Source organism: Corythoichthys intestinalis, chromosome 3 (assembly GCF_030265065.1).
Source record: "Corythoichthys intestinalis isolate RoL2023-P3 chromosome 3, ASM3026506v1, whole genome shotgun sequence".
NCBI lineage: Eukaryota > Metazoa > Chordata > Actinopteri > Syngnathiformes > Syngnathidae > Corythoichthys > Corythoichthys intestinalis.
Window position 1 is genome coordinate 63,999,471 of NC_080397.1, and position 15,475 is coordinate 64,014,945.

The 15,475-nt window shown below is 39.3% G+C and overlaps 1 protein-coding gene across 1 annotated transcript; it reads right to left on the reverse strand.

The window, feature by feature from the left end:
* Window positions 1-1,575: 1,575 nt before the first annotated feature.
* LOC130913704 (protein FAM240C-like) lies at window positions 1,576-14,883 on the reverse strand. The gene is made up of 3 exons (XM_057832515.1): window positions 14,773-14,883; window positions 12,301-12,422; window positions 1,576-1,723 (listed from the first exon to the last, which is right to left on the reverse strand). The coding sequence occupies exons 2-3, from the start codon at window positions 12,420-12,422 to the stop codon at window positions 1,618-1,620; spliced, it is 228 nt and encodes a 75-aa protein (XP_057688498.1). The 5' UTR covers window positions 14,773-14,883; the 3' UTR covers window positions 1,576-1,617.
* Window positions 14,884-15,475: the final 592 nt, after the last annotated feature.

The window sequence follows — 15,475 nt, forward strand, 5'->3', positions numbered from 1 at the left end:
ATATGGCATTTTTTTTGCCATGTGGCAAAATGGATTTTGCAATGTGGCGTTTTTTTGCCATGTGGCATTTTTTTGCCATGTGGCAAAATGGATTTTGCCTTGTGGCATTTTTTTGCCATGTGGCAAAAATGGATTTTGCCATGTGGCGTTTTTTGCCATTTGGCAAATTTTGCCATGTAGCATTTTTTGCCATGTGGCAAATTTTGCCATGTGCCTTTTTTTTGCCATATGGCAAAAAGGATTTTGCCATATGGCTTTTTTTTTGCCATGTGGCAATTTCTGCCATGTGGCGTTGTTTTTTGCCATGTGGCAAATTTTGCCATGTGCCTTTTTTTTGCCATGTAGCATTTTTTTTGCCATGTGGCAAAATGGATTTTGCCATATCGCGTTTTTTTTTTTTTTTGCCAAATGGCAAAATTCCATGTGGCTTTTTTTTGCCATGTGGCAAAATGGATTTGGCCTTGTGGCATTTTTTTGCCATGTGGCAAAATGGATTTTGCCATGTGGCGTTTTTTTGCCATTTGACAAATTTTGCCATGTAGCATTTTTTGCCATGTGGCTTTTTTTTCCCATATGGCAAAAAGGATTTTGCCATGTGGCAAAATGTATTTTGACATGTGGCATTTTTTTGGGGATGTCGCAAAATGGATTTTGGTTTGCGAAATTTTTTAGGGGGGTATATGGCATTTTTGATGGCCATGCATGTCCATGCCATTGTCCAAATTTTCAATATTAAATGGCAGAAAAACATGTCTGGCTGTGATTTTTGACCATACACTTACCACTACAGCGCATTGACATTCAAATGGCATCCAAATAAGGCTATGCCATTGATGGCTATGCACGTCCAAATTTTCCATTCTTTTTAAACCAAAATCCTTTTTGCCACATACCAAAAAATGCCACATGGCAAAATCCATTTTGCCACACAGCAAACACAAAAATGCCACATGGAAAAAAAAAAAAAGTCACATGGAAAAATCCATTTTGCCACATGGCAAATACAATTTTTGGTTCTCACTGTCTCTTTATTTCTTGGTGCTATTTGAGGTATGTTTTAGGTCATTGTCCAGTTGGAACACCGATGACCTCTGACGTGGACCTAGTTTTCTGACACCACACCCTACATTCTGCCTCAAAACATTTTGATAGTCTCCATATTTCATGACTCCTTTCACACTGTCAAAGCACCCAGTTCCGGAAAAAAGACTGAGGCCTACAAAGAAAAAAACACAGTGACTGTAGTCAAATACGCTGGAGGTCCAATGATGTTTTGGGGAAGTTTTGCTGCCTCTGGCACTGGGTGCCTTGACACATACTGAAAACATTTGTAATTGCATTAATGTCTGGGAGAAACTGTATTTTCTGGAAAAATTCCAGGTGTGTCAATAATTTCGTCCATGACTGTAGGACTATGTTGATAATAGTGTAATATTATCATACTGATAGTCTTCTTTATTCATGTTTTACAAATGAAAGAAAATAGGCATTGTTCTGCTGTCATCCTTCATTCTCGACACTCACGGTGGAAGAAAAGACACTCACAGGAAGCAGTATTTAACAAGAACACGTTGACTTGAGACGGGTAACAAAGATGGACGCTGCTTGCCCAAGTCATCAGGTGCTCATTGAGTCTGTTATCGTCTTAACGCCACAGTTTTCCTTAAGGCTCTTCAGATGTTTGTTCCTCTTCTCCAGGCGGACCAGCCACTCACTCCGCAGCCTGCCACATGCGAGAACAGGAAGTCAAACTCAAGTGGTGTAACCAACGGCAACACTTTCTGTTGCACAGGCAACATATGTGGCTTTGACATTTCACAGCTAAACGTGACGGGTGTGGTAAAGTTAGAATTTTGTTTTTATGAATTCAAATTTGGCAGGCTTCTTATGACACTTTTCTTTGGCAAAATGAAATAATTGATCAATGACTTCCATTTTTACAGGATCTTTTTAATATTTTAACATCAGTATAGGGAATGGGACGTACTACGTCATTGTTTGGACGCGCCTCCATGCTGGCAATATGATTCACTTCCGGGTCGGCAGACTCAATGCGGATTGTAACGTGTGGTCGTGCTAAGCTAACTCTTTCGGTGTTTTAGAAAGAAATTATGGGTGTGTATTGTTGTGTTACCGGGTGCAACAGCTTCTCCTACGACTAAAAAAAGGGCGAGGAAAACTGGACTCACTTTTCACCGTTTTCCTGCATGGAGGACCAAATATCAGATCACGAAGGCACGACTGATGGCTGGATTGCAGCGGTTCGTCGGAAAAGCATTTCTTATGATCATATTTCTGCTGGAATGAGAGTATTCCCCTCATCTCTACTCTTGTAAGTTGAACGATTTATCCGTTTTGGTTTCAATACGTTTTTTTTTTTTTTTTTTTTTTTTACTGTTGTGTAAATCTGCCTCGGTAGCAATGCTAACCTACTCCTCCTCCTCACCTACCTGTTGTGTTACTAGGAAAACCTGCATATGAAATGCTGACAACACATCCCGATTGGTCACCATATCTCTTCTTGGGTTATTCTGAGGTCAAGCGCACCACATCGGAGCGTTATGAGAGGTTGGAAAGGCGAAGAGTGCACGCTGAAACTTCAGTTTGCTCTGCTCTTACAAACACGATCCCAAGTGTTGTTGTGAAAAGTCAATAAAATATGAATACCAAAACATGACTTGAACAACTTCTTGACAAACTGTAACTGCTTGTTGTTTACTTCAGGTCTTCATAATAAACAGGTGTAATAATTACAAAGTCAGGTGACTTAATTTTGTTATTCTATTTGGAATATGCATTGACAATTTTTGGACAGTGTTGTAGACAAGAACTGGGACTGATAAGTTGCACTAGATTTATTTCAAGTAATGCAATTTCTCCAATACGATATTTTAATTGACAGTTTAAAATCTTTAAATTAGTGCAAACAAGACCCACCCTCTGACGGTGGCAGCAAATATTATATAATTATAAGTAATACACAAATACAAGATCACAATAAACGTGTCTTTGTCAAAGCAGTTTAAAACACTATTTACTGGCCTTGGGTAAATTGCCAGACAGGATAAATATGTGCTTTAAAGTTCTTGCATTACCATTTTAAGTATTGCAAGTACTAGTCTCCAACACAGTATTTGAACTGACAGTTTTAAATCCTTTTAGTACAAAATGGCCCACACTCTGGCAGGGGGCAGCAAATATTATAATACATAATACATTATAAAAAGCTATATACTATATAAATACAAGATCACAACAAAACCTGTATTTTTCAAAGCAGTTAAAAAACATCCAGTGGCCTTAGGTAAATAAAGGTGTATAAATATGTACTTTACAGTTCTTGCATTTCTATTTTAGGTATTGCAACTTTTCCAACACTATTTGAATTGACAGTCTAAAGTCTACATAAGTGCAAATAAGAATATTATAATTTAAAAATAATAATAGAATATATAAATTCAACATTACAATGAAACGTGTCTTTGTCAAAGTGGTTTAAAAAAAAAAAAAAAAAAAACGTCACTGGCCATAGTTAAATAGCCAGGCAGAATAAATATGTGCATTAAAGTTCTTGCATTTTCACAAGTTGAAAGCCCGCAGTTCATCGACGAGAGGGGTAGACCCAGATGGCGTCTGCTGCAGGGGCTTGTTTGAGTCCGACACAGGACAAATGGAACCACTCCATTGAACAAATTTTCTTTGTCAAATGATCCAAGAAGAGAGATAGTGACCAATTGGGATGTGTTGTCAGCAGGTTTACCTAGGAACACAACAGGTAGGTGAGTCGTAGTAGGCGAGCATTGCTACCGAGGCAGATTTACACAACGGTGTAAAAAAACAAAAACGTATTGAAACCAAAAGTGGATAAAGCGTTCAACTTACAAGAGTAGAGATGACAGGAACACACTCTCATTCCAGCAGAAATATGATCATAAATGCTTTTCTGACGAACCGCTGCAATCCAGCCATCCGTCGTACCTTCGTGATCTGATATTTGGTCCTCCATGCAGGAAAACGGTGAAAAGTGAGTCCATTTTTCCTAACCCCTTTTTTTGTCGTAGGAGACGCTGTTGCACCCGGTAACGCAACAATAAGCACCCATATTTTCTTTCTAAAACACCGAAAGAGTTAGCTTAGCACTACCACACGTTACAATCCGCATTGACTCTGCCGAACCGGAAGTAAATCATATTGCCAGCATGGAGGCGCGTCCAAACAGTGACGTAGTACGTCCCATTCCCTATTAAGATCGTTGCGCGCCTAACCACCCTGACAACCCACCGTAACCATAGGCGGGGTATGACTTCTGTGGCGGGGGGGAAAAACATATCGATGACCCCAAAACACAGTGTTAGCAATGAAATTTATTTCCAAGATATATGCTCGGTTAGTAGCTTAGCCCATGCTTGTAAATGGAGGCAATACAGAGAGGGCTATACCCCCAGGCCCCCACTTAATCTCCCTGTATGCTAACAACCCACCGTAACCCTAACCTTCAGTATACTTTATGGGTGTTGCCAGGGAAATATCAGTCAGAAGCATCACCTCAATGAAGTTGCAAATTGATACAAAAATGATGTCATGACATACAAAAGAATTGTACATACAGTTGTGTTCCAAGTTATTCAACCCCCACAGTAGCAAAGGCGGAGTTTGACTTTTGGGAGGGGGGGCACAACATGTTGATGACCCCGAAACGCAATGTCAAGAATAAAATTAACTTAAAAGAATATTTATAATTTTTGTTTCCCATCATTCTTGAGAGGGATTCTAAATAAGGCTGTTTAGGACAGCTATACTTTTTGCCAAGATCGTCATCCATTGAATATGCTACGCATGCCGGTGTCGTGCCAATGGAGTTACCCCTGTCAAAAATTGTACTCCCTGGGCGGAGCCACTGTGCTGCACATAAAAAACAACAACTTTTTTTTCTGTTGTATACTGTTAAATACGTTCTGAACATAAAATGAGGCAGTGCTTTACTGTTTACTCATAGGATGACCTATAATTGTTATTACATTAATTCAAGTCCCGTATGGAGTTTCTCCAGTTGAATAAAAGTCGATGTCCAAAATATATAACTGTGGTTCCATAATTGTTCAAGTCGACAGAACTCATAACTAATGTGTGTGTGCGCTCCCGCGGCCAGGGGATACAATTTTTGATGGGGGTAACTACATTGGCAAGACACCGGTGGTGGTTCTGTTGTACAATTAGCATCGTTAGTGGGGCAAATTGAAACTCCGCTTACCATTTTGATGGTGGTCTCTGGCATTTCATGGTACACATTTTCAATCTTTGGTTCTTGCACAGTAGTTGTTGTCGCTTTTGAAAGCTTAGGTTTGAAAAAATTACATATATCCATCTTGCCTCTTCGGTCCTCGGGTGGTTTTGGCTAAACAAAGCAAATGACTTGTCTAAGGTGCGAGTCACATGATCTGTTCGAAAAATAATTTTGGCCCATTACAAAATAGCTTTTTCATTTCATTCATTTTTGTTGTGTGTTTTAGTGTTTTACAACTTTTATAGACAATATTTTACAGGAAAACTCTTTAATTAAAAATCAATATATAGGAAAGTCAATTAAATGTAATGAAACTTTTCGGTCACCAGGGGGGCCTGACCCCCTGGACCCCCCTTTAACTCCGCCTATGCACAGTAGATAAGTGTTTTTGCAAGTTTAACATTTATTTTTCATCCTGTTTATAATCACATTAAATGACGACATGTCAAATAGACAAATACAATTGAAATGACAAAATATTTTTGGGGAATATTCCAATTTATGGCCTTTCTGTCATGACTTCATTGACAAAATTATTCAACCCCTTAGGTATGTACAGTGCTGGCCAAAAGTATTGCCACCCCTCAGTGCTTAATTTGTAAATCATAAGGTGCCGGAACGCAAAGTACATATGACAGTGCAGGGATGACGAGACACACAGGTCCCAGAACATACGCAGAAAATGGTGCTGAAAACAGCAAATGCCCACTTGCCTTGCTGTGGAATTTACAATCCTCAATTTCAGATAATGTCAATGGTATAAATGTTATGACAACTATTTACAATTATTTAGGCTCACACCGTACGGGCAATTGCCCACATAACCACAAGTGGGGCTTACAGTACACAGTCAGCAGTTAGTTTCTAAACAGGTCTAACTTGTAAAACATGAAAAAAATCTGAGATTACAATACATAACACAAAGCCATTCTTTTAAGGGTACTGTTGCTCCGGCTGTTGGTGGTCCACCTGGCTGACTGCTGGCACCTGTAGCTGGCCCCCACCCCGGGTCGCGCTTGTGGCTGTGCAATTTGTAAGGCGGTGGGAACTTTGGGGCCAGAGAAGATAGGGGAGAAAAACTCGCAAAAAAAATGGGTTTGTGTTATTCATCGTAATCTTAGATTAATTTTTTTTTTTTTTTTTTTTTTTTTATGTTCTACATGTTCCACCTGTGGTTGTGAGGGCAATTGCCCGTGCTGTGCAGAGTAGAGTATAGCCTAAATAATTGTAAATAGTTGTCGTAACATTTATACCATTGACATTATCTGAAATTGAGACTTGTAAGTCCCACAGCATGGCAAGATGGCATTTGCGTGTTGTTTTCAGCACCATTTTCTGCGTATGTTCTGGGACCTGTGCCCGTCTCATCATCCCTGCGCTGTCATATGTACTTTCCGTTCCGGCACCTTATGATTTACAAATTAAGCACTGACTGTATCTCAAAAACGATAGCAGCACAAAAGAAACTTTTTTTGGGAGCAAATTTAGCACGAATGATTGACGTAATCTTGACAGAAATTTGCATTAGGTTCAGGGTCAACTTCACGTCTTCTTGAGACAGGAAGTTTTTGCCAGGTTCAAGTGTCAATTACAAATGCCCGGGATGGGGTTAATCCTGCGCAAAGTCTCCTGACTGAGACGGGTCCTCGGCATCCGTGTTTAGAATGTGCCCACCGCCCCCGGCCCTTTGCGAGCAGCTGTCTGTCCCTTGGCTTCCCTTCAAGTGTTCCGGATTATTCCATTTGTCCCCTCGGCGGTCGCTAATCCCGTGTGACGCAAACTACAATAGAGTGGGTGCTTTAAATGTTTTCACGGTTGGATCAACATGCTCAAAGTTTACAAGGTGATGACGGAAACCTCCAGCACAGGTGAACAGACGCCCCCTGTGGTCCCTTCAGCAGGGCCGAGAACAAAAAGTTTTTTTGCCATGTGGCTTTTTTTTTTTCCATGTGGCAAAATTGATTTTGCCATTTGGCTTTTTTTTTGCCATGTGGCATTTTTTTTTTGCCCTGTGGCTTTTTTTTGCCATGTTGCAAAATGGATTTTGCCATGAGGCATTTTTTGCCATGTGGCAAAATTGATTTTGCCATTTGGCTTTTTTTGCCATGTGGCATTTTTTGCCATGTGGCATTTTTTTGCCATGTGGCAAAATTGATTTTGCCATGTGGCTTTTTTTTTTTTTGCCCTGTGGCTTTTTTTTGCCATGTTGCAAAATGGATTTTGCCATGAGGCATTTTTTGCCATGTGGCAAAATTGATTTTGCCATTTGGCTTTTTTTGCCATGCGGCAAAATTGATTTTGCCATATGGCATTTTTTTTGCCATGTAGCTTTTTTGTTTTGCCATGTGACATTTTTTTGCCATGTGGTAAAATTGATTTTGCCATTTAGCTTTTTTTTTTGCCATGTGGAAAAATTGATTTTACCATATGGCAATTTTTTTGCCATGTGAATTTTTTTTGCCATGTGGCATTTTTTTGCAATGTGGCAAAAGGTATTTTCCATTGTGGCAAAATGTACTTTGACATGTGACATTTTTTTAATATGTGGCAAAATGGATGCGCTGTAATGTAAAGTGTACGGTCAAATATAACAACCAAACGTTTTTCTGCCATTCAAAGTGAAGGGAAAATTTGGACGCGCATAGCCGTCAATGGCATAGCCTCACTTGGGTGCCAGTTCAATGTCAATGCGCTCTAATGGTCAGAGTATAGTCAAAATTCACAGCGACACATGTTTTCCTGCCATTAAAAATGAATGGAAAATTTGGACGTGCATAGCCGTCAATGGCATGGATGTGGATGGCCTGCAAAAATGCCAATATACCCTCCAAAAATGCCACATACCAAAAGAAAATATGCCACATGTCAAAATACATTTTGCCACAAGGCAAAAAATGCCACATGGCAATAAAAATGCCACATGGGGAAAAAAAAAAAAAAAAAGGCAAAATATCACTTTGGGTTCTCACCGTCTCGCCCCTTCTTTCTGCCAACATTTTCTAACAAGAAAAATAATGTTGGCAGATGGCAATATGTATAAACATTATAATGGAAATGATTTAATAGTATAAAGAAATGTACACATTTACATTTTTTTTTTTCACGAAATACACAGGGTCCAACGACACCGTCAAGTGGAGGTTGCTACGGCAGATGGGGTGGGCTTTGCTACTGCAGTGTCATTTCGAATGGCCAATTCTTGTCGTACAATCTGGCATCCCTCGGGGGGCCCTTTATAGGCCGAGGGCCCCAAACAACTGCCTAGCTTGCCTGTCCGCTAGCCCTACTCTTTTAAGTAGTGACCGCTCATCTAATTTTTGACCGGAATATTCCTTTGTAGACTATTACCCCCAGCCCACCCCTGTCGATCATCAGTTTATGATTAGGATTTGGCAGCAGCAGTGTTAGTTTTCCAGCTTATTAGTATAGCGAGCTAGCACAGGCTACTTGAGAGCTGTGGAATGATGAGGGTATTAGCGCGCGGGGTCACAGATAACCGTGATGGGATTAAATGTGATGGACGGCGAGGTTAGCACAGGACAGGAGGCCACGGGGGTTCTCGTACTCAGTTACATTTTTAAATGCTAAATGAGAATGTGCGGTAAATGTGGCTAAAGGAAGACGTGCACGAAAGGTTGACGATGACGACTGATGCTAAGTAGAGTAAATTGTTGTAAAATGAGAAAATGTTTTATAGGAAAACATGTACAACTTGTACTTTCAACTTGTACCCAATTCTGATGTGTGATTTCATATCACAGATTTATTTTTTCATGTCAGGTCATGTTTATGTCAGTTTTTTTTTTTTTTTTTTTTTAGTAATGGACCTTGCACTCTGAAACCACTGCGTTGCATTACCGTAATGCAAATAATGCAAACAGTGATCCTTTGTGGAGACTGGCCTGACCACAGTTTTGCAGGTTAGCAAGTTCACACAGTTTGATGTTATGCTAAATCTGATGCAGGTCGGACTTTCGGTAGCAAAATGCGTGGTGTTTCCCCCACCTCCACAACACTGACGTCTTTTTACTTAGTACAGTAAATGAGGTCTAGTATGAAATTCATTATTTTATTTAGTTTTTGCACCGTGAATGCAATTGGTCTGCTCATGTAACAAATCCCAAGCATCTTCATTTAGAGACATCTAATGGTAAATAAGCATAACTGCCGTGCTAAGCTGCTGCTGCTGGCCGAAAACATCTTCTAATTTCCCTCCAGGAAGGGGTAAAAATACGTGGTGCGCACCAGATTGTTTTTAGTGTGCACCAGAAACAGTTTAGTAAACATTAGCATTGTATAGCATTTAAGCTAGTAGACTTTTTCTATGGAAGTTAGCCAATTGTTCTTTCGTTGTACTTAGATGCTCATCTATTATTTTTTTTATTTCGTTTGAGGCTGAGCTCAGGCACTAGTTGAGTCCAAAATCAAAGTGGTATGGAAAAGTATCTGAAGTTTTGGGAATTTCTCACATTTCTGCATGAAATCACCATCACGTGTGATCTTGTCTTTGTCAAAATCACAAAGATGAAAAAAACAATGTCTGCTTTAACTAAAACCACCCAAAAATCTATAGGTTTTCATATTTTAATGAGGATAGTATGCCAGCAATGACAGATGGGGGAAGTACGTAAGTGAACCATCACATTTAATATTTTGCCGCCCCCCTTTGGCAGCAATAACTTCAACCAGACGCTTCCCGTAGCTGCAGATCAGTCAGGCACATTGATCAGGACTAATCTTGGCCCATTCTTCTCTACAAAACTACTGTAGTTCAGTCAGCTGTCTGGCATGAATCATTGTCTTTATGTCATGCCACAGCATCTCAATGGGTTCAAGTCTGGACTTTGACTTGGCCACTCCAGAACGTGTATTTCGTTCTTCTGAAACCATTCTGAAGTTGATTTACTTCTGTGTTTTGGATTGTTGTCTTGTTGCATGATCCATCCTGTTTTCAGCTTCAACTGTCTGACAGATGGCCTCGGGTTTTCCTGCAAAACATCCTTTTGAATTCATTCTTCCATTAATGATTGCAAGTTGTCCAGGCCCTGAGGTAGCAAAACAGCCCCAAATCATGAAGCTCCCTTCACCATGATTCACGTTGGGGATGAGGTGTTGATGTTGGTGAGCTGTTCCATTTTTCATCTACACATGACGTTGTGTTTTACTCCCAAATAATTCAACTTTGGTTTCGTCAGTCCACAAAATATTTTGCCACAATTTCTGGCAAACATTAAATGAGCAACAATATTTTTTTTAGACAGCAGTGGCTTCCTCCGTGGAGTCCTCCCATGAACACCATTCTTGGCCATAATTTTACATATAGTTGATGTGCGCACATAAATATTGGACTGTGCCAGTGATTTTTGTAAGTCTTTAGCAGATACTCTTGGGTTCTTTTTTTACCTGTTTGAGTATTCTGCGCCGAAAGTGCCAAACTCTCTCCATTTGTAGACAACTTCTCTGACTGTCGATTGATGAACATCCAGACTTTTAGAGATGGTTTTGTATCCTTTCCCAGCTTTGTGCTAATAAACAATCCTTGATCGCAGGTCTTCAGACAGCTCTTTTGACCGAGCCATGATGCACACCACACAATGCTTCTCATCAAGACAATTCTTACCAGGTGTGTATTTTATAGTGGGCAGGGCAACTTTAAACCACTCATCAGTGATTGGGCACACACCTGACTTAAATTGTTTGGTAAAAAATTGTTTTCAATTGCTCTTCAAGTCTCCACGGCAGAGGGTTCCCTTACTTACCCCCCATTTTGTCTTGTTTGCATGTTTCCCTCATTAAAATATGAAAACTAGGGCTGTCAAAATTATCGCGTTAACGGGCGGTAATTATTTATTTTTTTTTTATTAATCACGTTAAAACATTTGACGCAATTAATGCACATGCCCCGCTCAAACAGATTAAAATGACAGCAGTGTAATGTCCACTTGTTACTTGTTTTTTGGTGTTCGGCACCCTCTGCTGGCGCTTGGGTCCAAATGATTTTATGGGTTAGTACCATGAGTGAGCATGGTGTAATTATTGACATCAACAATGGCGAGCTACTAGTTTATTTTTTGATTGAACATTTTAATAAAACGAAAACATTAAGAGGGGTTTTAATACAAAATTTCTATAACTTGTACGAACATTTATCTTTTAAGAACTACAAGTCTTTCTATCCATGGATCGCTTTAAGAGAAGGTTAATAATGTTAATGCCATCTTGTTGATTTATTGTTATAATAAACAAATACAGTACTTATGTACCGTATGTTGAATGTATATATCCGTCTTGTGTCTTATCTTTCCATTCCAACAATAATTTACAGAAAAACATGGCATATTTTATAGATGGTTTGAATTGCAATTGATTACGATTAATAAATGTTTAAGCTGTAATCAACTCGATTAAAAATTTTAATCGTTTGACGGCCCTAATGAAAACTTATAAATTTTTGGGTGGTTTTATTTAAAGCCGACAGTTTTTTCATCTGTGTGATTTTGACAAAGATCAGATCACATTTAATGGTGATTTTATGCAGAAATGTGAGAAATTCCAAAAGGTTCAGATAATTTTTCACTCCACTGTATAATGCTAATGTTTCTAGTGTACACCACATACTATCTGGTGTGCATCAGATGGTTTAAATGACTTTTATTTATTTATTTATTTATTTATTTATGTTGAAGTCCCTTAGCACATTGAAAATAATTCACTCAATAATGGTAGGGTCTATTCTATGCTTACAGCATATTGGAAGACAATTTAAATCTCTGAAATCATGATGTATTGCAAATAAGGTTGCTTGAAAGTTTGAACAATTTGAGCATCCTGAAAAGTTGCTAGTGTTATGTCTCTATGCAAACCTTCACCCTTGCATTTTGTTAATAGGTAGTACTGAGGACACATTAGAATGGCAATTAGAAAGCATTGAAGAGACATTTAAGTGGTTTCCAGACTGAATTTTGGTGGAGATTAGAAAGTCGATATGCTAAAGGGGATGTCTAGGAATGTCTCACTTGTGCAGTGCGCTGCCATTAATCCTGCGCTCCTCGCCGCTGGCGTTTTGCTGGTAGCGGTCGATTTGCTTTTCCCAGAAGTTTTGGATCAGCTGCCGGTCGTGGATCAGAGCCACACTCATCTAAACAAGTGCAATTCAGCACAAGATTAAGCATCTGACAAACACTGAATTGTTATCACACTCCTGTGGGGAACTGTCAGGGCCTTCAGAATAGAAATTAAAAAAAAAAATCTGGACCATTTTCAAAAAATGGAGTGAGTAAGTTGTCAACCAAAACCTAATTTTTGGCCTTTAATGAATGGCACTTTTACCTCTTTTCGACTAAAAAAACAAGCAAAAGAAACAAAAACAACAACCCAAACAGTTAACATAACAGTCATCTTATTATATCAGCCGATATCAGCGATCTTGAAAAATGGTCCAAAGTAGTAGTTAGCCAACATATCGGTTAAGCATTATGAGAAAGATTAGCGTCGAAGCAGCGAACAAACAGTGCTGGCCAAAAGTATTGGCACCCCTGCAATTCTGTGAGTTAATGCTCCATTTCTCTAACAGAAGATAATTGCAATTACAAATGCTTTGGTAGTAATATCGTCATTTATTTTGCTTGCAATAAAAAAACACAAAAAAATTAAATCATTATCATTTTTCACAAAACTCCAAAAATGGGCCAGACAAATGCATTGGCACCCTCAGCCAAATACTTGGTAGCACAACCTTTAGATGAAATAACTGTGATCAACCGCTTCCGGTATCCATCAATGAGTTTCTTACAACGCTATGCTGGAATTTTAGACCATTCTTCTTTGGCCAACTGCTCCAGGTCTCTGCCATTTTCAGATCACTCCACAGGTGTTCCATGAGATTCAGGTCTGGACTCATTGCTGGCCACTTTAGAAGTCTCCAGTGCTTTCTCTCGAACCCTTTTCTAGTGCTTTTTGAAGTGCGTTTTGGGTCATTGTCCTGCTGGAAGACCCATGACCTCTGAAGGAGACACAGCTTTCTAACACTGTGCCCTACATTATACTGCAAAGTTGTTGGTAGTCTTCAGAGTTTATAATGCCATGCACACGGTCAAGCAGTCCAGTGCCAGAGGCAGCAAAGCAACCCCAAAACATCAGGGAACCTCCACCATGTTTGACTGTGGGGACCATGTTCTTTTCTTTGAAAGCCTGGTTTATTTTTCCTGTAAACTCGACATTGATGCCTTTTCCTAAAAAGCCCAAAACCAGAGAACATTCTTCCAAAACGTTTTTGGCTTTCTCGGGTAAATTTTGGCTTTTTTATGTCTCTGGGTCAGAAGTGGGGTCTTCCTGGGTAGAGTCCCTTTTCATTCAGATGTCGACGGATAGTAAGGGTTGACAGTGTTATTACCTCGGACTGCGGGACAGCTTGAACATGTTTGGATGTTAGTCGAGGTTCTTTATCCACCATCCGCACACTCTTTCGTTGAAATCTCTCTTCACTTCTTCTTTTCCGTTCACAGGTTAGCCACAGTGCCATGGGCTTTACACTTATTGATGACACTGCGCACGGTAGACACAGGAACATGCAGATATTTGGAGATGGACTTGTAGACTTGAGATTGCTCATACTTCCTCACAATTTTGCTTCTCAAGTCCTCAGACAGTTCTTTCTTTTCTCCATGCTCAATGTAGTAGTACACACAAGGACACAGGACAGAGGTTGAGTCAACTTTAATCCATTTTAACTGGCGGCAAGTGTGATTTAGTTATTGCCACCACCTGTTATGTGCCACAGGTAAGTAACAGATGCTGTTAATTACACAAATTAGAGAGCATTCACATCAAATGTAAAGTGTGTTATAAATAAAAGGTTTTATTATTATTATTATTATTATTTTTCAAAGGGTGCCAATACTTCTGTTCGGCCCGAGTTTTGTGTAAAATGATGATGTAATTTTATTTTTCAATTCTCTTTTGAGTTTTTTCATTGCAAGCAAAATAAATGAAGCTATTACTACCAAAGCATTTGTAATTGAAAACATTTTTTGTGAGCATTTGGGCATTATCTGACAGAATTGCAGGGGTGCCAATGCTTTTGGCCAGCACTGTAAATTGGCCGATCTTCAAACCGATATATCGGTAGTGCTTCCATTTTGTAAAACTTACCTATGTTACCCATTACTTTCCAGGTGAACGAAGGGAGTCCATTTGGTGTACACAAAATAATAAAACACAAAGGCAAATTGACTGCAATTATTGCTCTGTCTGTTGTATATTAAAAGCAACTAGGAAACAAATTTTCCTCCAGAAATTCCTATCTTATTTTTCTAAGTGTTAAAGAGACCAAACAAGTCATATTTTATTCATTACAGTATACGATCTACAGTACATACGTAATTGGAATTTCACTTTGCCTCCTAACATGTTAATACGGCAAACAATGTTTGTTATTTCGAGCTTTTGGGAATTTGAAACACATTTCCTAAATGTTTCAAATCACTGACCTTTTTGCGTTTTGTCCGCACGTCCGTAGAGCAGCCAACTAATCCAAAGGAGACTCTCCGACTCTGTGCGTGGGTGCGTGTAAAGCATCACCATTCACTTCTTTGTGTGCGTGTTTTAACAGTTGCAGTGAAAGTGAGCTGGTCATGTAATCTTTGCTTGGGATGATGTCATGTAGAATTCACAGCTTGTCTGTCTCCAAGCAGCAAATGAACTTTTTATTTCCCTCCCTGGAGGAAAAGAGTCTATTCTTTTATTTGGTACGGAATCAAAAAAGATTCAAACAAGACTTGTGGAGTCAAAACGTAGCTTCCTAAATTGCAAAGAAAAAAATAAGACTGAGCAAAATAATGGAACTCAAGCAAAAGAAGGCAATGTGAAAAGCAAAGCACTTGAAATTTTGACAATTTCCTCCTTCTCTGTGATTGGTTCCTGGTGTGGGACCGACAAATGAGAGCACGAATCTAGCGTAGGCCAGTGTAGGACATCAAGGTACATTGGCAACAATGGAATCGAGGTACAGTGGTATGAAAAAGTATCTGAAACTTTTGGAATTCCTCACGTTTCTGCATAAAATCACCATCAAATGGGATCTGATCTTTGTCAAAATCACACAGATGAAAAAAATTGTCTGCTTGAACATAAACCACCCAAACATTTATAGATTTTCATATTTAAATGAGGATAGCATGCAACCAATGACAC